The following is a 22,926-nucleotide window of genomic DNA, read 5'->3' on the forward strand; positions in this document are numbered from 1 at the left end:
ACGCAAGTCTCGACGGCATAGAGACTTGACATGTTGGCATTGTGGACATAGAGGGAACATTAGGCGTCGATGTTTCAGGCGTTTGAGACAACGGAGTCGACAGATGCGTGATGCAGATTTGGGCATGACAGATGCTAGTGAGATCAGTACGGTGGTTACTCAGTATGCTTGTGATGGCGATGTCACATTTACATCTAGCTTGTCTTCAGACGATCTTATGTCTACGGATTGCATATCGGATTGCACATTGTCTTCACATTGGTTACTAGATTCAGATGCTACTTTCCATGTCACGTCGCATCGTGAGTGGTTTAGCACATTTTCTAGTGGGAGACTTGGTTGTGTGCACATGGCTGATGGTGTTGTGTATGACATTGAGGGTGCAAGAGACGTATGTTTGTCCTTGTCCAGTGGTATGAGATTTACCCTGCGTCATGTGCGTTATGTGCCAAATCTGAGATGGGATTTGATCTCGATTGGTCAGCTTAGAGATTGTGGATGTCAGATTTTGCTACTAGAGCGAGATTTTGTGATGCATTTGGGTTCGCTAGTGATTGCGAGAGGTGCCAGGAGTGGTACAGGTTACCCATTGCGTGTGGATCACGCGAGAGACGGTGTTGTCTCTGTGATCACGCTGCCAGGTAGAGAGCAGGCGAGTCTCTTTTGCTTGTGGGTTTTAGGATGCTTTGCATGGAGTGCAGAGCAGTGACCTTGTTGTGCGAGATACTTCTATGCAGGATAGACAGGTAGAGCGGTCTTGCTCTAGTGAGTCACGACAGGAGGACGTTGTGCAAGAGTCTATGCATACGGAGTTAGAGCATGGGAGCTCTCGTGAGTCACAACAGATTGAGTGGTCATGTTTGCAGTGGATGATTGCAGAGGAGGCTGAGATGTCAGCGATTATGTTGTCATTCCTTTCTATGCTCGACAGTGAGCATGGGGATATAGTTGTGCAGGATATGTCTTCCAGCAGACACCTAGAGCAGTTGGTTTGCTCTGAGGTTGCACGACAGGTTGATGCGTCTTTTGCGGACAGTCAGGAGATGCATGTGGCTGACACGCCTCGTCAATCAGAGATGCCTATTGCCAGGGATATATATGTTGATGCATGCTCCGTAGAGCTAGCAGGGTCCGCTAGCATTGCATCGGCATTCGGTGGTCTCATGTATGAGATGTTGATCTTGAGACCGGATATCGCAGCTGCAGTGGGAGCATTTGCAGTTGGGGTTTTCAGTCGTTTGTTGACTGATGATGGCATAGTGCACGAGGGAGATATGCAGGTATTGCGTACATACTTGCAGTACGTGTGCGGTACGTCTGGTGGTGTATGGACTTACACGGGAGCAGGACAACCGGATGCACACGATCACAGCCAGCCAGTGGGCATCGGTTGAGAGCGATTTTCTCTCGCCTTTTGTAGTCTTTAGACTAGGTTCCCTTGCTTAAAGGCATAGTCGCCTTTAAGTGGGAGGTTGTTGGGGTATAGGCGCATGTGCCTTGCCTGACCGCCCAGAGTCTGGGCGCCCACTGACTTGTAAACCTTATACATAGCATAAGTGTATAGGGGGCTTCTCACTCTTTTGAGTCTCCCCACCCACATCGTGTGTGTGTCTCCTTCTCTCTCTCTCACTCTCCGTCTGTGGTGCTCCCCGATCCCCTTCATCCAGTGTGAGTTGTGGCAGCACCTCTGGACATTATCAAAATCCTCCAAGATGAAAATCTCAAAATGACCTAGGGTTGCAACAGAACATACCTTTCATGGTAGAGATAGAGAAGGAGCTCACAAGTCTCAAAATCAATATTGGCTAGCCAATTCCTAACAAACTTATAGTCATCCATCAATAATCTACAAATAAATTCAAAGAATACTTATTAACTATCAACAATCTAAAAAAACACATATAGAATATTGATGGCTAGGAAAACCACAGATGCCAAAATAATATGGTCATTGATCTCTTTTTGTCAGTCTTTGAGAAAGTCAACAGACTCAGCATCCATGAAAATATTCTTTGAAGAAGGTCATCCTCTAAGAAGGCAGCCACCATGAACTGAGCTTCAATCTCCCTAAGTTCCTTTGTTTCTAGCTCCTCCCTGTCAACTTTAAGCTCCTTCCCTTCTTCCAAAAAATCCTCCTCCTCTCTGATTCCCTCAATCTTCTTTTCAGGCTCTTTTTGCTTTCTCAATGGCGTATGTTGATGGTGAAGGTTTTCTCATCTTGAAGAGGTATTGATTCGTCAATATTGATGAATTTGTACCTTAATCTCCTCAAGACAATCATATCTTTGTCCATAAGTATGACCCTATGAGAGTGGATTGCACATATGTATGCATCTTGAAAGAGATCAATTAAAAAGTCCTCAAAAGCCTCCTGCATACATGCCAAGGCACCTCTTGTCCACCTCAATCTTAAATTTCTCTACTATTTGCTTACCGAGCCTTTGAAATGGAAGTGTGTCAGAGCCTTCTATGCTCTCCTGATCTTCCTCAAGCATATCACCTTTTGAGAGAATCTTCTTTTCTTTACAGGTGAGAGTTTCATACCAAGTCTCTTTTTGGTTGGTTGCTTGGAAGATGCAACTCCTTTATCTCCCTTTGAGCTCTCACCTTTATCTCCTTTAGATATCTCACCTTTGTCTCCTAGTTTAATATCTTCTGGTGCTCCTTTATCATCTCTTGATTTGACACCTTCTCTAGGAATCTTACCTGCAATTTGTTTGGTCCTTGCGATATAAAGATTATACGTAAAAGAAAGAAAATATAGATCCACTTTAGTTTCTCTTTCAAAATTGATACACTATCTTAAACTTACTCTTCGTTCGCTTGAAGAAAACAAAACCTCACAAAGCTACACCAAAAATTGAGGTTATGTCCTCCCTATGCAAAAACAGAGTAGTCGTCGCCTACTATATTTTCGCTTAAGGAGGACACCAAAAAAAAAAAAACTTGGGGCCTAAATAATAGCACTCCGAGAATCCAAGGATATAAGAATCCAAGAATACACTACCTTATTGATGCATATGGTGAAGGGGCTAGTGTTATGGATCAATAGTTAGACATCATGGGGTTTTCTACAGCGAGATCATTTTGATATGATGCATGCAATGCACAATTCGCAATCTTCGAGAATGTTGGAAAGCAAACCGCTTGCATCGTTCAGATTTACACAAGGCCCACATAAGCCAAACTGGGAGGAATTTGAAGAACTGTTGCAACTACGGGCCAATAGTATGGGGAATGCGAACCTAGGCATGTGCAACAAGATCACGACACTTAAACCACCAAGCTAACATGGTGGAAGTGGAAATCATTTCCAAGTGACACATTATTTGGGTTTAACAAAAGTACAATTGGGGGCCACAACTATATTGCCCCCCTGACCTTAAGAGAATGTTTGGGCGTGTGTTGTTTGCTTTTTGGCATGCCCAAAGGGCAAAGGCTATAGAAATGCGTTCTCTTTTGGCTGACTAAAATAGAAAAAAAATTGAGTTATATTTTCAAACATTTTTTGATAGGCAAAAAATACTGATTGGTTGAAATAAGATAGTGGGCACTCATTTAGATGAACAGTGTGTAAATCTAATGATGGACATAGATTTTTAATTGGTTGAAATCACAAGGAATAATCATTACAAATAGGCCTACAAGCAGAGGGTCGTAATAAGAATGAGTATTTAATAAAGCAACTTGGGATAATTAGTATTACCTGGTAAAAAAATAAAGCGACTTTGATAATGAGTGCAAATTAAAAAAGTAGATCTCCTTCCTCATAGAATTGAGAAGGTGCTAGCACGCCCAACCTCCGCATCCCTCCCCTCATCAACTTGCCTGCGTTGAGCTCTAACTCCGTAGTCCATCACACCTCCTGCGTTGCGCACACGCTCGAGCTTAGCTTCGTTCGCCATCCCCGTTTTCTCACTGCCCACTGTGAACTGCCCATTGCCTCTCGAGCCTCACACATCTCGAAATAAGCAAGTGTGAGAAGCTGGAGAGAGTGGATCTCTCTGCTGGCCTCTCGAGCCTCACACATCTTGAAATAAGGCACTGTGAGAAGCTGGAGAGAGTGGATCTCTTTGCTGGCCTCTCGAGCCTCACACATCTCAAAATACGGTACTGTGTAAGCGTTGTGGAGGTCAAGCTTGGCTTGCAGGTTGTGCCCAACCTGCGCTCACTTGTGGTTTATAATTGAGCAGAGCCATGTGTTTTGAGAGGTGTTGAGGAATTGAAGCTGCCAGAGGAATTGAGAGTGAGTTGTTGTTCCATGGTGCGGCAGAGTGGGCCTTAATGGCTCAGTGGTTTGACTCGCTTGGAGGTTCTTGAGCTTAAGCAGTATGCAACTGCATGGAAGCAACAAAGAGCTTCGGATTACAAAAGTGAGGGATTAGAGGAACTAAGGTCTTTGGTGCATCTACAAATTTGGTCGGCTGGCTGAACTGCTCCTATCAACCTTGCAGACCTTACGAATGTGGTGAACTTGACTATGCAGGGAATGGTGTCCTGGGAGGGCCTGGATAATTATTTGAGGAAATTGGAAACACTTGAGTTGCATTCTTCAGATGATATAATGTTGGGAGTGTGCATCAGATGAGGATGATGATGACAGTGCAGAAAAATTACAGAAGTGGGTGTCCCCCCTACAGCTTAGCTGAGGCCCGTGTGTTGAGTATTTTTCCACAGAATCTCACAAAGCTGAAGTTGTCCTGCCTTAAGCACCTCATACGCCTGGATGTCATTGGCCGCCTTGTCTATCTTAATAGCCTTTGCTTGGATGCATGCCCCATGTTGGAAGAGCTACCTTCCTTGCATGCCCTACAGGAAATGGGATCGCTCGAAATAACAGAACGTGTGAAGCTCAAAGGTGTGAGGGGCTGTGATGAGATGAGAAAGCTATGGGTGGCGCAGTTCCAAAGATGTGAAAGCATGGAGCAGCTAGTCAAGGACATCCATGCGCTCCCGTGCAGCCACCCGCACTTGAGGAGGCTTTCCTTACTTCCTTCGAGCGATGCAGGTTCGCAAGGAATAGAGAGTTCATGCTGGATTGGGCAGACGTGTCTGGGATGCTGTGTGTGGCTGTGCTGAGGCAGTTCCTATGGGAAATTGGGAATACTATTCTCAAGAGGTAATTAGTAAAGCTGCAGCAATAGCGTCTGGTAATTTTGTGTGTGTGTGTGTGTGTGTGTGTGTGTGTGTGAGAGAGAACAATGGTTGGTAATTATGATGCAGGTGTCGAGGATGGAGGAAAAGGAGGAGGGGGGGCTGAAGGAGGTGATGTTGTCATGCTTGCTGAAGTCGCTCCCCGTCGATCAGCACGGTTGCATTGATTTGAGTTCTCTGGAGGGAATGGACTGGCAGATCCTCGTCCATAAAGCACACGGGGCCAACTTGAGGGATCGACGGCAGGGGCGAGATCCACCGTCGATTAAATATCCAGGAAAACAAAATTTTAAGGTTCCCAGCTGGCCGTCGCACCTTGAACCCGGGACCTTCCCCGCACACTTTGTAGCTCTATCCATCCCACCTATCCATCATTGCAGATGTACATAAATCTTGCCCCCCCCCCCCCTCGCTGCGGAGATCCGGCGGCCCAAATCGCGCACCCCTGCCGTGAACGTGCCCCTGTCGTCGATCCCTTGAGTTGGGACCCGTGTCAAATATAAACGAGGCTGGCAGATGTCTTTGTACAGTCTTAACACATGGGAAAAGCGTGGCGGAATTGCAGAGATGTTGGGAACTGGGAAGAGTATTTTCCATTTATTCTTCCAGGCGATACCCAGATTCGAACTGGGGAATTGAGGATTTGAGGAACCGTAGAATGAGGAAGACAAGCTCACGACTTAATGAAGACGTGGCTGCTGCAGAGTTGGTTGACCAACACCTCCCCGCCTAGAAGAACACAACGAGGAGCAATTACGTCATCCGCTTCCAATGGGCACCAGAATTTGCAAAACACAATTTTGGGGACTATCAACCGGAAACGATGACGGCTTCTACCTAGCAAAAGGAGGGCTGCACACAAATAACACACAGGTGGGGTCTGGCTATGGCGTATACTCAAGGGAAAAGGACGGGGAAGCAAACATGATGCAGGAGAGAACAAAGGACTGTTTAAGGCAGAGAATCTAGAAGCTAAAAGCATATGGGAAAGGCAGGGCTAGCTATGTGCTACAGCGATAGAGGTAGAGGTGGTTATTTTGGCTCCACAGTCATTCCTTGGGACTGTCTTGCCTTCATCTCCACACACCTCCTGCCCTCCCCTCTCTTCTGCCTAACAGTCTTCCCATCCACACGTGTGCGTCCTTGCTTCCCTCTTCTATTGGAAATCCCTCAACATCGTCCTCCTTGTCGTCGCCAAGCTGGATGCAACCAAGTGAAAGCATTCTCCGTCTGCGTACTACCCTGCATGATAATGCCCTATTGGTGCATCAAGCACAGTTGGACGAGGTTGGGCTAAGTAGAGCTGTCGTGCATTGTGAGGGATTTGAGGAGAACTATGAGGGCGATGGGGCAACAATGAGAAGGTAGTCAGGTGAGGCGTCGCTTTAGAATGCCAAAGGAAGGCCTCTATAAGGAGGGGTAGCTCCAACCTCCAACTATTGGCTACAGAACTCAAGACAATAGTCTAAAGCAGGAAATGTGACGTGGTCCCACGGGTAGAACCTAAGTGGCGCTATACAATACCCGTAGCAAGATGTCTGGAGTAGCAGGAGAGACAATGGGAGCACATACATATGCATGCAGTTTGGAAGGGGAAAGTGACGATGCAGCCTGGCCGTTCTTGATTCCATGGCAACCTCCTTAGTAATCATCCCCTCCTGTCATGCAAGTGTGGAGATTCCTTTTTCTTGCTTGGATTCTAGGATTCTAGCCACTCTGCCTGCAAGTGTGGAGATTCCCTTTTTCTTGCTTGGATTGTAGCCACTCTGCCTGCATTGCCATACATAATCTTGGCCCCCAACCTAGAGAGAGAGAGAGAGAGAGAGAGAATGAGGTTGCTCGAATGATGGTCGTCGACTGTCGGCAGCGTCAACGGAGCTCATCGACGATGGTGGGAAAACACAGGCAAGAGGAGAGAGCCGAGAGCTTGAGAGAGAGAGAGAGAGAGAGAGAGAGAGAGTATGGCACATGGGAGAGGGAACCGTTAGAGAGAGATAGCAAGTGGGAGACTGGGGATGATTTGATGCACCTTTGGATCCATTGTCTCGATGACAGGTGCTGATTGCCACCGGGAGTGAGGGCAAAGTTGGTGAGAGAAAGTGAAGGGAAGGAAATAAAATAGTTTTTCTTTTGTGCAATCTATTGCCCTATTTAAACTAGGCCTATGCTAACTTCTTTTCAAAAACTTATGAAACCTAGGTACGAGAAACTTTTGAGGTAAATTGATTAAATTATAAAATTTTGCACAAATTCTTTAAACTTAATAGATTTTTTTGTTCATAAATATAAAATTTAAAAATAAATTTCAAATTTTGCAGGTGGGATTACACTAAAACTAGGTTTTTTGTGAGTTTTCGAATCACTACCTTCCCTTTTCTCTCATGCTCTTCACGTGCCAACCTCTGACAACTACAACGACCCCTTCCTACTCTTTTTCTTGTTGTTGGGTCACCCTCTTCACTGCTTTTCTTCTCCCAAGTCCCACGTTCACACAACATGTCTTCCTACATTTTAGAGATGAAAATATCCCAATTTTGAGATGTAAATGGATTTTTGAAATGTTAATTTCTTAACTGTGAGATGTAAAGGCATTTTTGAGAATTTAATACCGCAAATTTGGCAATAATGTCATTGCAATTGCAGTTTTGAACATGTGCTTCATTGTTTTTAAAAAGATTGCAATGGTGCTCTTTACCTTCCGTTGCTCTTCTCAAGGGCAGGCCTTGTGATTTTATCACTTGTTTGTTTTTGTTTTTTTGTAAGAAGGGGGCGGCGGGGCGCACATCGCGCGAGTCACGTACTAGAGGGCAAGAATAGAGAGCCCTTCAAATCATAACACTAGTGGCAATCCCTCCCTTCCACCATCGTATGTCAATATAATTAAAGGAAATCGTTTCATTTTTAATAGAGGGGTGCTCACTTTTATAATTGCGTCTCAAAGTAGTCCTATTTTTTAAGTTCTTCCATTTCTTTACTTTAGCCGTTTGTTTATTTTTCGCTTGCTAAAACATTCATTAAGGAGAGAGGACAGGCTGCCAATGCGAGTTCTAGCAAACAAGGTGAGGGCTTTGCTTTAAGCACAACACACCCATTATGCTTCAACCCCTGCAATGTGCCAGTGTGTGGACACATGGTTGTAAAATTACGTTGGGTTCACATTCAGGCGACGGAAGAGACCCTCCAAAAGTAGCTTTTCCGGGTGGTAGAGTTACATAATGCACACTTCCGCCACCCATTTGTTCACATAGAGGGTGAAAGAAAAAGTCACTCGATTTTCTTCCGTCGGTTTGTGTGAACATTGGGCGGCGGCATAACAAAGAGTGAAAAGTAGAAGCATTTAACATTTGCATCAATAAAGCATAGTACAAACCATAGCATAAAAATTATTAAATTGAATACATTTGTTACAAAAGCTCTAACTTGAAGATGATGATGAATCTACTTCCTGGAAAGCCTCATTTCCAAAAAAATCTTGGATGTTCATCCTCGCATGTTCTTTGTACATTGCCTTTGCAATAATGCCCCTCCTCTTGGAGCCTACTCCAAGGTCATTGGAACCTCCTTCATCGCTGCCTTGTGCACGCTCCATAGCCTCCTCTATTCCGACATCCTGTGTTGCCATAAGCTCCATCATGGATGTAGCACCTGCTCTTCGATCCTCTGCCGCACGTCCACCGTGACCCGCCAATTCTGCTTCTACCTCCCTCACCCACTCCATATCAAAAGATTCCCCATGGAAAATACAAAGGTGGTGAAGCACAAAACAAGCTGCTACAAGATTTGGCACATAGCGTAGATTCATGTCACATCTTTTTAACAAAATTCTAAACCTTGCCTTCAACATTCCAAAAGCTCTCTCAACTGGCATCCTTGTACTTGATTGAATGAAATTCAAGTAGTACTTGAGACGTGACAGCCCTTCCTTGCACCCTTTGAAACGCACTACCATATATGGCCATGCCGGATAAGCGCAATCACCAACTAGACAGTAGTTCCCTAGTTCCCCTTTTACACATCTTTGACCTAGTGAAATTCAAGGAGTCATGTATTGCTTCGGCCCATCCAACATTAAAATTCCATATTGAACAATTAGCTGTAGCAAAATAGAGTGGAAACCTTTTCGATTGAAGTAATCGACATGGTTGTCCCTTGGTGCAATGATGGGAATGTGGGGAACCATCTATCGCACCAACAACAAAGGGGATTCCTCTTGCTACTTCAAACTCACGCGCCAATGTCGCAAGTCGAGAGCTTGAAGGCCATCTGATGTACATATCCCTAAGGCCAGATTTCACGATTGCCTTGGAAAAATCCAATACAATTCCACAAGATGTACTTTTGGCACATCCATAAGTGTCACCAAGGCCCAAGAGTCCATCGCCAGTAGCAAGTCTGGTAAGAGCGATGGCTACTCTATCTTCTATTGGCAAAGTCTTGCGAAAGTTTGTGAATTTCTTCTGCATGAAAGGTGCAAGCTTCCCACGAAGGTAATTGAAGGTTTCTTTGCTGACCCTTAGATGGCGCTTGAACATGCTAGCATTGTAAGCACTTAGGAGATAGCATCGGACAAAGCCTTGTGGACGTGGGTATGCCCACGCTCGCCGTCGTTCATGGCCCCAGCTTCGGTTGGCGATCTTCTTGAGGCTTACAGATCGTGCCATGCTCTCGCAAACATGCTACCAAGTTTGCATTATAGACTCATCATTGCGAAAGCTAGGCTCTTTTAGCAATTCATAAATGGCTAAAGAACACAACCATGCACAATAGAGAGCCATTTGCTTGGATATAGCCATTGAATCCTGCAATCGTTGAAAGGGTACAAGATATTTAGTTCACGGTCTACTATAATTTATTGTAGTTTTTTCAGACTTTGAAACCTTGAAACATTTTCATACACTTCGGAAGCATAACAATAAAATCTGCAAGCTTTGGACGCTTTGACAAATTACAACAAAACTCTGAAAAAACATAGAAGATGCGAAACATGGAAAGCCTAAAACTACTTGTTACCCCCCCAGACTCCTTCAAAAAATCACTCATAGTCATGCGCATAGCAGCTAGTATATTGAGCCTCTCCTTCTCCAAGGCAATATTCTGGCTAGCGGTATCCTTGAGATGCTCCAAGAGAAGTTTCCCTGTACCAGCCATCTCGGCCAAGGACTCCTCGTACTTCGGAGCAACTTTTCGGCTTGAGGACATGGTGGGTTGGGTCTTCTCTTGATGTGGGGAGGGGTTTTCTTCTAAGGTGTCACCAGTTGTTGGGGTAACATTCTCCATTGTTGATGAAGAAGCGTGGCTAACAGGAGTAACAGTGGCTCTGGTGTGGTAGTATTAATCCACTATGTCAAACCATTTGCCTATATGCCTCCTATCATTACCAGAAATTGAACTATAGGCTTTATCCTGATGGTATTGTTGCAATATTGCTTGCTACTTTTTGCTGCAACTTTCACTATCTTTATCAAACTCAGGGTAGGTGGCGGCTTGTTTAGTAGCCACCTTTGCCCATAAATTAATCCCTTGATTCCCGGGATTATTGAACTCCTCATTCATGCCCCCTCGAATATGAATGACTTGGTCCACCCACCAATCTGTCCACTTTCTTTTCTTGTTGTCGCCGTCATCATTATCTTCCAAGTCGATGGTCCTCTTCTTCTTCGAGGCTTTGGGCTTCTTTGTTGCGGTTCGGTTTTGTAGCACAACCTCCTCGTTGGTGACTTCTTTTCTCTTCGACGATTTGGCACGGCTTGCCTTGGGTTGAGAAGCTCGCATTGGATTAGGGGTCGGGTTGGGTGATGGAGTTGAAGCCACATGATCGGGGGCACACTCCATATTGGAGTTAGGACTAGTGACACTCAAAGGGGTCGAGGGATGAGAAGGGTTTGTAGCCATAGGAGAATGTGAGCTATGAGCATTTAGAGAAGGAGAGGCATAAGGTGGTGGAATTTGAGATCCATAATTCGAGGGTTTAAACATAAAGGGAGAATTAGGAGAGATGGAGGGAGAGTTTATAATGGCTTGGTAGCCATGAGGTGGCATATGGAAAGAAGGGTCGGGAAATGGATAGAAAGTGGATTAAGAAAATGGAGGTTGGGAGAGAATAGGATCGTCATCTTGCTGTTGGGAGTCAAAAACATTAGGAGAAATATGAACCTTGCATAGGCCTTGTAAGGAATCCTAATTTTTAGGGATTAAGCCTAATGTTGTGTGGGGTTTAGGGGGCAAGGGCATTGAAGAAGGTAGTTTTGAGTCAGCTTTTCTATCCTTTTTTTAAGACAAATGTAGGATATGGACCTAAGGGGTTACTTTCTCTCTCTAGCTTTTTTTAAAGTGAAGGAAGCATAGGGGTGTGACCACATCAGCAAAAACGTGGGTCACTAAGAGTCAAGATTTGACTTTTTTTTTTAAATTCATTTTTATTTATTTCTTAACTTAAAACTCTCTACCAACATATATACATATCCAAAATTCATTTTTTGACCCATTTTTTAATCCACAAGCTTAGAAAGTCCATTTTTTCAAAAATCTTTTTCCCCAAAAAGTAAAAAACACTTTGTGCTCCCCTCCTCCTCCCTCCCTCCTCTCTCCCTCTCCTCTCCCTCCATGCCCCTACCTTCGTCCTCCTCCCCAATCTCTCCCTCCCCCCCCTCCCTCCTTCTCTCCTCCCATCTTCCTCAACCTCCCTACCCCTCCCCCTCTATCTTTTCATCATTTTCTTTCTCACGCAACAGCTTCCATGGTGCTCACGGACATCACAAATGGCTTGCTTCCACCACCACGTACTCCGCACACCAAAAGCATACATATTCGCTTACCCACGGCATTTGCACCGAAGACCGCTAGTGAGGGTGATCAAAAGTCATCACAGGAATGTCGCACCGCTTGTGAGACCAATGTTGAAATTTGGATGGATGGCCATTTGTACCCTTACGATCCTATAAGCCTCTTCCATCCATCGTTTAATAGCCTTTTCACATTTCTTCAATTTCTTGGGAGGGGAGAAGCAGGCTTGTTACGCTATTGCAAGCGGTTGTGTATGGGTGCAGGTGCTTCTTTGCATATGTGGATACACGAATGTCAAGCTCTTCACCTCAAGACAACCGCATTACAAAAGAGTGTTGCCTCTTCGGAGACGGTGGTTAAAACTCTTGAACAAAAAATGTAACAAAAGGAATCCCACATCCAGAAGCTTACCAACACCATCACATACTTGAAAGAAACACCCCTTGGTGCAAGGAAACGCAAACGCACGTATTCATCCATTGAAACTCTTGCACATTCAGGAGGAGCACACAAACGACCAGTTACAGCCACAAGGTGACTTGGTCTTTACTTGCATGATGCATTCTTACTTCACACTATTTTCTAACATTTATGTTTATTTGTTGCTAGAAAATTCATCCAGGAGGCATGAGGTGGAACAAGCCAAGATGATCCAGTCAACCTTCTCACTAGTTGTCTCAATACCCAGGATGTGATTTCTATCTTACAATCACCTGGAGGTAATCACATTAAGGATGCAGTCACCAAGGACCTTATACGTAAATTGAGAAATGTGGTTAGTGATGATGATGTGCAACAAGCTTGTGATGAGGCTGGAATCAGCACCAAAGTCTATCACGCTATTTTTCAACTCCTAAAGGATGCCCTCAAAGAGCATGGCATTGTGGAAAACCTATTTCCCGTTCCTCACAAGGTCAAGCTCGCAAAGAAGGCCACAAACGAAGCTGTGTTCTTCCGCATTGGGACATACCTACACATTGAGGACACAATGCCAATTTCCATTTATGCTTCGTGCGCAACAAAGACAAGGGGAAAAGGTAAGAGACAATCCATAAGACCTTCGGAGAAGGGCTTTCCTTACACAATGTGGAACAATATTTTTGTGGATCTTAGAAGGCTTCAAGAAGCCATGCTTAGGTTTTACGAGTTACCTGAAGAAGGTGACACACTTTACTTTTTTCTTTGGTATTGTTCTTATCATAGACTCTAAAGTTTAAGGTCTTGGCACTATTTATTTTGTAGTGCTTGGCACAAAAGTCGCTTTTGTGTGAAACTCGATGAGTGTCAAATAGTGAAAGGCCGAAGGTTAGAGAGGCTAAGTGTCACTCTAATGAACGAGGCCCTTCTGCAAACCAAGCGATGGGATTCAGTCGAGCCATCTCCCACCCCATGTTTTAGCGTGTAATCAGAGAAAGATATTTGGTGGTTGGGTGGTATTGAGGTGCCCAAAGAGACCAATGGAGTACTTTCGTAGATTTTTGAGAGAACTCCATGGATCACAGAAGTAATATACTCCCAAATTGCAGGTCAGAAGTTGGAGATTGAGGGTTTTGGTAGTTATGATATGGAGTGTCACTTAGGTGGGTATTTGAAGACCATAAAGTGTTTGCTTGGCTGCAAACAAGGGGCTTCTTCTCTCATGCCTTGTCCATTTTGCACTCGAGGGTACAAACCTAATGGACAAAAATCACATAAGAGCACTGGAAAGGTCGGTTCCATGCTTCCATGGCAAGGGCATGGAGAACAAGGGTTAGATTGTCATGATGTCGGAGATGAAGGTAGAGAATGGGAACCGTCTATTCTGAGATGTCCCATGCTCAATGCCCCATACCATGATCAAAAGGACCACGCTTGGAATCCAATCTTTCCATTTCCTCTATTGAATGTACATTTTTGTACATTACACGCATTCATGCGCATTTTTCATAGGCTATTGAAGCTCCACATTGACTATGCTTTCACAATGAAACCGTTGGGAAAGTCCCCGGAAGCGATCGAAAGAGTGGAGGTACACTTGAATTCCATTGGCAGTCACGGTGGAAATGTGTCTATTGTTGCTGCAAAGAACACAGGGAAGGCCCATGAAATTGCTCAACAAGTGTCAATGAGTGGACAAAAAGCTACACACTTTTTGAAGAAAGTTTCCCACGGAAAGCCAAGTCGACATGATGCTCAAAACAGCTCCAACCAGCAGGCACGTAACCTTTGGGAGCTTTGGAAGGAGTTATGCAAAGCTACTACTGACAATGATTCAAATGGCGAGCTTGCAAACAAACATAAGCAAGTTTGGGCACATTTTGATAAAATGGTCAAGCTTATGGGCCTTAACAGCACAACAGGAGAACAACTCCAATCATTTCAAGAAGCCTTGGCAGATTTTACCAAGGTCTTCACCCTTGCTTGGGGTGAAAATAACATCACACATTACATGGTAAGCCATTTTACATCGTGTATTTATTACAAGGGATTGTTTTTATTAAATAATGTGGATCGTTTACTCTTGTGAACAACATATCTTGTTTGCGCACGGTGCATTTTTTATGCACAAGTATGGATCGCTTGAAATTTTTAGCACTCAAGGCATGGAGAAGTCCCATTATCGAGCAAGGAGAGTGTACTTCAAAAATACTCGACATGGTGGTGGAATGGTGCAATCCAATTATTTGGAGGAGATGTTCAACTGGTTTTTTCGCACAACATTTGTTCGTAATCTCACAATGGAGCGTGCGCGACAATCCAAGATTGCTATTGAAGTGCGGAAATGGAGTCGTCAAGAGCATAGCAAAAAGTAGCAAATGTCACAAGGTCCCACCAAGCATGCTGCATGGCGGCGATGTAGAATGCGACAAGGATCAAAGTGGATACTGCGCGAGTCATTTAACGTGAATGCAAGGTCCAACTCTTAGCGACATGTTTATTTAAAAAAATAATAGTTTTTTGTTTCAAAATTAGTGTGAACAGGGCCCTTTTTAAATGGGCCCTTATAAATATGGCATGCTCTCATAAACCATTCATTTCTTAAGAACGGGTGAGCTCTTACCATACGAAATGGCGCGCACCAAACAAACCACGAAAGAGCATCCGCCTGCCAACAAAAAGACCCTCCAAGGATGTGAGAAGCCGGCAGGGCTTAAAGGCACAAGAAAACGGCCACGAACACCTGGCCGTTCCAGGAACTCTTCTAACAGTGGACATGGTAGTAGGGCACCAGAGTCATGGAGGGCTGTTGAATCCCCACATCCTCAAGATATAACACCTAGAAAAAGAATGAAGCAACGTGCCCAGCGTTGGAGAGAAGAACAGGGCCAGCAAATAGCAAAGTCCGATAGGGAGGAGCCATCGGACCACCAATCACAAGCAGGACCATCCAGGACTTGGGTGGTCCATACAGATACTGAATCAGAGAATGAGCCACCATGGAAAAAAAAAGAGGAGATCATCTCTATGTGCCAACAAGAGGCTTCACTTTGCTATAGTATACACACTATTTAACCAATAGTAAGCACGCCGGTGTGGACTTCACAAGGAAGAGCACTTTCTCTAAATTTTGAAAGTAAGCCTTTTGTTGCTTCTCCCTTTACTTGATAGAACTAGCGATTTTAGAGGGCTTCCCTAGGCATCTCTAAAAGTAATCGTAAAAGGCTCTCAGAAATGGGAGTGTGTCAACGAGTGCTAGTAGTTGGAAGAGTCATAGCCTATGAGTTCAAGGTGGTGGGTTCAACACCCCTTGACTTCTCGAAAACATGTTGTAGCCCTTAGGCGTGTTGCCGATGTGGTTTGGGCAAGCTTTTCCGGTTGCAAAGTCTCACCTTAAGAGTCGAGCTACCTCCACCTACGAGGGTTGGGTTTATGTGTTGTAATTTCAAAGTTGTTGGTAATTCTCTACTAGAAAAAAAAAAGAGTGTGCTCCATACCGCTTCCTAGTTTTTTTGAGACACCCTTGTTCACAAAAATTGGTGGTACTCTATGAAGACCGCTCAAAAACATATTCTAGCCCTTAAGGTGTGTTTCCCATGTTGTTTGGCCAAATTTTATCCGGCTAAGAAGACTCGCCCTAAGAGTCAGACTGCCTCCACCTACGAGGGTAGGGTGTGTATGTGTGTTGTAATTTCAAAGTTCTAGGTAATTCTCTATGTTTTTGGTTTTTTTAAAGGACAGGTATTAATTGTGAAGACTTTAATGGAAATGGCCTATGAACTTTGAGAGTAGCGGAATTAGGAAATTAGATAAAGCACTTTTGTGAGATTACTTTGTGAACATAGTGGTGAACTTAATTGATGGTAGCAACATAAACATGGTACTTAGTTAACTTGGCATGAACAATAGTTTTGCGAGAGAGAGAGAGAGAGAGAGAGAGAGAGAGAGAGAGAGAGTTTAGAGAACATGACAACAATTGAGGACCGCATTTATGTAGAGCCGGTCCCCTCTCCAATAGGCACTTGTATTATAATTTCTCCCATCAAGAGTGTAATGGAATTAGCCTATTCAACTTGAGAATAGCGGAAATTAATGAGAATACTTTCGAAAAATAACTTTGTGAGCATAGCTGGTAGACATAATTGAAGATAGCAACATAATCATAGCAATTAGTTAACTTGGCATGATCAATACTTTTGCAAGAGAGAGAATTTAGAGAACATGACAACAGTTGAGGACCGGATTTATATGGAGCCGGTCCCCCCTCCAATAGGCATTTGTATTATGATTTCTCCCATTAAGAGAGACTTGTTACAATACATTCTTTGTGTTCCTTGTGACCTAGGTGATGCAATGAAGATGGAAAGCTTCATGCATCACAATCATAGCATAACATGAACTTGAAGAAAGCTTTAATTGTCCCAAGCCTCAGTCCCAAGACCTCAAACACCTTCGAAGGTGGAGAGAGCTAGCAGGGAATGAGGGTAGGAAAGAGGAAGAAGAAACATTTCATAGGAGAAAGAACTAGTTCCTCACTTATCATACTCTTGTTGCTAGCATACATAATAGCATAGTAATGAAGAAGAAGGAGATGACAAGCTCAAGCATTGAAGCATGGCTCTTGGTTGGATTTGCACTCCATAGCCAAGAGTGTTGGTGTAGGCTCTCAACCTCTACTTGCTTGGAGAGGGAGCTCTTGCACTTTGCATAGCACACAATGAGAGTGATTGTGAGTGTGTGTGGGTGAGTATACCCCTCAAGCAAGCCCCTAGCTAGCTTGGGTCGACCCCCCCTTGTAGCTCATGCTTGAAGCTCATTGGACCCTCCCATGCCTAGCGAATCATGAGCAGGAGGCATTACAAGCAGTAGGGGTAGCCTTGAGACAAGTGTCCCCCTTTCCTTTTTGAGAGAGAGGGCTAGATAAATGCTAAAACAATTAGATAATTCATGTAATTTATCATTGGACCCCTTTGAAGCTTAGCCAATAGGCTTCAAGCAACACATGAAGTTAACATGGGTAGGGGCCTGACATGTGTCCTTGCTGCCTCTTCAAGTTGGGACTTCCCTTGTGTGTGTGAGTGGGTGTTCTCTCTCTAGCCCCTAGGAAAAGGGCTCGCCCCCCCTCTTGTAGGAATGCTTTTGACTTTAGGTGATCAAGCACCTTACTCACCAAGCATGACAAAGCACTTGAACTAGGGGGTGTTCCCACAAGCATCTCAGGCAAGCTTCTCAAGGCACTTCAAGTACCTTAATCATGCAGCAAGTCAAGCACCTCAAGCATGGAGCTAGTCAAGCACCTCAAGAATCTTAATCAAGCACCTCAAGCATGACAAACACCTCAAGCACGACAAGCACCTCAAGCAGGACAAGCACCTCGAGCTTGGGCCGGGTTCCCACCTCAAGCTCAACCCTAGCTTACCTAAGGTCAAAGGACTTTTACACACATTTATTGGAGGTCTTCAATGAAGCTAACCCTAAGGTCTTATGCTCCATTGGTTAGCCTTGCTCTTTGATAGACCATCTCCCTTTTGGGCCCCTTTCCCATTGGCCCCGTGTTGAGATAGATCTATAAGCACATATCTATATCTTAACACTTGTTCCCATTTATTCTCCCACAGTAAGTGATCAATTTAATATGAGAAAATCATTTGGGTTGGCTAGATATTAGATTTTATGACATTACCTCTCTCTTGAAATCATAGTCGTCCTCGACTATGAGGTAGAAGAGATAAAGTCTTAGTCATTAGTCAATCGTACGTAGCGGGTAAAGGATCCCTTTTTACCCTACGACATCTTTCCAAGATGGATGACTAATCCATTTGGTGCTTGGGAGACATAGCTGCCGCAAGCATGTCTGCTCTTTAGTCCATTTCATTCTCCCAAAGTAGAGTGACAAATTCTACTTGGTGTTTGAGAGACGTCGTCATCACAAACATGATTCTAAACATGCATACTAGTTAAATTTGTGCACAATTAAAAAGAGGACTAGTCATATAAGACAAAAACATGAGTCATTTAAAAGAAATTTATACATTTGCTTACTCTAATGTAGCATTGTAAGCATTGACAAGGTTCATACTATCCTTAAGTTGTACTCCTTGCATCCATTTAGCATCTTCAAAAGGATAATTTTTGAACTTAATAAGATACCGTCGGATTATCTTACCATGTCATAGTACCTTGTCTTCATGCCGAAGGACAGCTTCGGGTTGTAGCACCTCTTCTTGGTCTTCGATTTCGGGAGGGTCTTCAATAATTGGTTCAATTGGTGGCTCTCCTTTGTAGGGCTTAAGTAAGCTTACATGAAAGGCATTGTGTATAAGCCAATGGTTGGGCAACTTGAGTTGATAAGCCGTCTCATTGATAGGATTCAAGATTTGGAAAGGACCATAGTATCTTTTTGCTAGTTTAGCATAATACTTTTGATGGCCCGTAGGATTTTTGCCCGTCGTTTGCCTTGAACATTAAGGCTCTTCTGTGCTTATCAGCAACAGCTTTTTGCCTTTGTTGAGAGATGGCTATAGCCTCCCTAATCTTTTGAAAAGATTCTTGTAGGTCACGGCTATACTCATCGGCGGCGAAGATCTTCCCATGTACTTTCAGAAGCAAGGGACTTTTAGGTCTTCCCTCTATGATCTCGAAAGGTGCTTTCCCCGTAGAAGTATGTACAGTATTATTGTAGGCATACTCTACTAGCGGTAAATACTTTTCCCATTGTGAGAGTTGATCTACTTCGGTAACATAAGTTTTGAGTAGATCGAGTATCGTAAGATTGGCTATCTCACTTTGGCCATCCGTTTGTGGGTGATAGGCCGAAGAGAAATTCAATCTTGTTCCTATATTTTCAAAGAGAACTTTCCAGAAATTACTGGTCATTCTAGGATCTCTATCTGACACGATGGATGTGGGTAATCCATGGTGCTTGAAAATCTGAGATATGAAGAGAGTTGCCATTTGGTGTGCCTTAATAGTCTTTTTGACAGAAATGAAATGTGCTTGCTTTCTAAACGTGTCAACTATTGTCCATATTCCTGTATTCCCATGGATAGACTTGGGCAATCCAAAGATGAAATCCATGGATATACTCTCCCATGGTGAATTTGGAATAGGCAATGGCTGGTGTAATCCAGGTTGCTTCCCTCTATCATACTTGGTCTTTTGGCATACTACACATTTTGAAACATACTCTCGTATGTCCACTTTCATGGTAGGCCAATAGAAATACGTCTCTACTCCTCGGAGAGTAGGTTGAATACCTCTATGCCCTGCATATGGAGGAGCATGGGATTCATACATAACCTTCTCACGAAGGGAATGAGTAACACATAGCCTATTTCCGTGGAGAAGATAACCATCCTGCAAGGTGAATGGTTCCTCTTTCTTCCCCAAAGCAAGGGCTGGCATTATGTCTCTAAAGTCAGGGTCAGTAGCATACTCATCTATCATAGAGGATAGATCATTGTGAGTAGCTATAGACACCGCATTAAATTTTGGTCGTCGTGAAAGTGCATCGGCAACTTGATTGTGCTTACCAGCTATGTGAGCAATATGGAAATTAAATTGCGAAAGAAAATTTGCCCACCGCATTTGTTTGTCGGAAAGCTTGGTTTGTGTCATGAAATACTTGAGACTTTGGTGGTCGGTTCGTAGGATAAATGGAGTCCCCAATAGGTAGTGCTTCCATGTGTCTAGGGCATGTAGAACAGCTAAAATCTCTTTCTCATAAATGCCCAAGACTCGTTCATGACCATTGAGCCTTCGGCTCTCATATGCTATGGCATGCCCTTCTTGAAGCAAAACTGCTCCAAGGCAATCACCACAAGCATCACATTGGACCTCAAATGGCTTTGAGAGATCTGGAAGCACAAGGACTGGTTGGGAAGTAAGCTTCTCTTTGAGTTTTTCAAAAGCATTTTGCTCCTTAGCAGTCCATACAAACTTAACGTTCTTCTTAGTTAAGTCGTGTAGTGGTCCTGCTACTTGAGAGAATTTTGCTATGAAGCGTCTATAGTATGCACACATACCAATAAAGCTTCTTAGCTCATGTAGATTTCTTGGGTTAGGCCATGCTTTTATCACCTCTAACTTTGATGGATCCATTTGGATACCATCTTTAGAGATAATATGACCTAAGTATTGAATCTCTTGAAGGAAGAATTGGCTTTTCTTTTGGTTGAGATAAAGCTTGTTCTCCCTCAATGCTTGAAAAATCACTTGGAGATGCTGCTTATGTTCCTCCAAAGACTTTGAGTAGATGATGATATCATCAAAGAACACTCCAGTGAATTTTTGATATGGTCTAAAAATTTTCTCCATCAAACGATTGTACGTAGCTGGTGCATTAGTCAAGCCAAAAGGCATGACTAGATATTCATAAAGACCAAACGTTGTGCGAAACGTGGTCTTTAAGATATCTTCATCCACTATCCTTATTTGATGATAGCCACTCTTAAGGTCAATCCTACTGAAGTAGGTAGAGCCTTGTAGCTTATCAAACAGATCTTCTACCCGAGGTACGGGAAATCTGTTTTTGATAGTGATATGGTTTAGTGCTCGATAGTCCACACACATACGGTATGTACCATCTTTCTTTTGCACTAAAAGGACTGGAGAACAAAAGGGAGAGGAACTAGGCCTCACCATCCCTTTGTCTACCAGCTCTTGTACTTGCCTCATGATCTCCTCTTGTTGAGCTTGTGAGACTCGATAAGGAGGCTTGTTAGGTGGTGAGCTTTCAGGAAGGAGCTCAATACGATGGTCATCATCCCCTCGTTTTGGAGGTAAGTCCATAGGGATATCATCGATGAACACATCTTGGAATCCTTTTAGAAAATTAGACAAGTCTAACTCTTCTTGATTCCTATCATTTACATTTGATGAAACATTAGTATCTTTTGGAGACTCTTTGACAAAAATCATGTACGCAGAAACTGATCTCTTCATTGACTTATCAAAAGAAAGAGGATTTACAAGTGGAATAGTGCGACCACGCTCACTAGCATCTATATACATGTTCTTTCCCCTGTAAGTGAAGTAAATTCTCCTTTCAGGGAACTTCATGTTGGCAACCATGCGATCAAACCATGGTGCCCCTAGGATAACATCCTGACGTTGGAGAGGAGAGATGAAGAAGTCTTCTTTGTCGACATAGCTTTGGACATGAAGCCTCAACTTCCCAATCAAGGGAGTAACGGAGGCTTGTTGTCCCTTGAAAGCTGCATCAGTGACTACTATATCTCCCATCTCAAAAGCTTGAATGCCCAACTTGGTGGCCAACTCTATTGATATGAAGTTAAGAGTAGAGCCAGGGTCAAACAAGATGAAGGCATCATGCTCTCTTACCTTTCCCCAAGCATAGGAGAGTGATGATCCTTTGCAATGAGCATCCTCTTTTGGAGCTTCGATGGTGGAAGCTCTAGGAGTCTCATTGCGAGCATTCTTCTTGGGGCAAGAACGATAGCCATGTCCTTGCTCTCCACACTTGAAACACTTATGGTCCTTGCGAAAAGCTTCAAGCTCTTCAGGAGAGAGTTTGTTTTTACCTTTGTAAACTCCCTTCTCCTTGGACCGATTGTTGTTGTTGTTGTTGTTGTTGTTGTTGTTGTTGTTGTTGTTGTTGTTGTTGTTGGAAGTGCCTTGGGAATTATTTTGAGCATTGGATTTCCCCTTTGCATCGTTTTTATCTTTGTTTTCCATGGGCTTGACATTACGTCTAGCCCCTTGATGGAAATTGATGCGTGAAGCAACCATGGTGTGGTGGATTACTTCGTTAATAGTACCGGGCCGTTGAGAGTTGATGTATTCGGCCATCTCTTCAGGTAATCCCGCACAGAATTGCTGTCTTTGCTCAACAAAGTCTATCTTTTGAAAGACAGTAGCTTTGAGATGTAAATCCCAAAACTTGTCTACATACTTGTTGATAGACTCATGAGAGAGAAGCTTCAAACCGCGCCATTCGGTGAGAACTTTATCTTTAGTATCGCTTGGCAGAAATTGCTTCATGATGGAAACTCGTAGAGTTTTCCATGTCTTTGGGGCTTCTCCATTGCCACGAAGGCTAGCCCACCATTGACGAGCTGATTTTTGGAAGTGCATAGCTACATGACGTAGCTTGGAGGACTCTGTGAAGCCCTCGTCCCCAAAGGCCGCGTCAAATTGTTGGATGAAGGCCAAGACTTTGTCGGTAGCACCAAAGGTGCCATCGTAGGTGAGAAAAGAGATACTCTTTCCTCCCTCGTTGAACTTCTTTAGCTTTTGTGACCTTCACCATGTAGGAAATGATTTGCGATGTCCTCCCCTCTTGTATTCTCTAGGAGAATAGCCATAACTTTCATCGGAAGAGGAGGAAGGTGAAGAAGAAGGAGAAGAGGGTGACCTCTTCCTAGCCCTTTTCTTCCTTTGTTTCCTCTCTTTCCTTTCAGAGTGATGAGGAGAAGGACTATGGGTTGCTCTTTTCCTCTTGGGAGGAGTAGGCGATCGTCTAGACCGCCTTCTTCGTGGAGCCACATCTTCAGAAGAACTTAGACTTTCATTGCTTTCTTTCTCTTTGGATTCTTCCTCTCGAATGGGAGA

General features: G+C 43.7%; 1 protein-coding gene and 1 pseudogene across 2 annotated transcripts; one reads left to right on the forward strand and one right to left on the reverse strand.

Annotated features, from left to right (window-relative positions):
- Positions 1-3,389: 3,389 nt before the first annotated feature.
- On the forward strand, positions 3,390-7,780 carry LOC147465588 (uncharacterized; annotated as a pseudogene). The gene is made up of 2 exons (XR_015189283.1): positions 3,390-5,119; positions 5,224-7,780. The product of XR_015189283.1 is annotated as an uncharacterized LOC147465588 (transcript).
- Positions 7,781-8,569: 789 nt separating this feature from the next.
- Positions 8,570-9,071, reverse strand: LOC147465589 (uncharacterized). The gene has a single exon (XM_086511904.1). It carries the CDS (start codon positions 9,020-9,022, stop codon positions 8,570-8,572), a length of 453 nt encoding a protein of 150 aa, XP_086368030.1. The 5' UTR covers positions 9,023-9,071.
- Between the last annotated feature and the right edge of the window lie 13,855 nt (positions 9,072-22,926).

This window comes from Adiantum capillus-veneris, chromosome 1 (genome assembly GCF_014529385.1).
Source record: "Adiantum capillus-veneris isolate H3 chromosome 1, ASM1452938v2, whole genome shotgun sequence".
Classification (NCBI taxonomy): domain Eukaryota; kingdom Viridiplantae; phylum Streptophyta; class Polypodiopsida; order Polypodiales; family Pteridaceae; genus Adiantum; species Adiantum capillus-veneris.

What these genes read in the sequence shown, in the direction of transcription:
- LOC147465589 (XM_086511904.1), bottom strand. Translation starts at nt 9,022, where the DNA reads ATGCCAGTTGAGAGAGCTTTTGGAATGTTGAAGGCAAGGTTTAGAATT.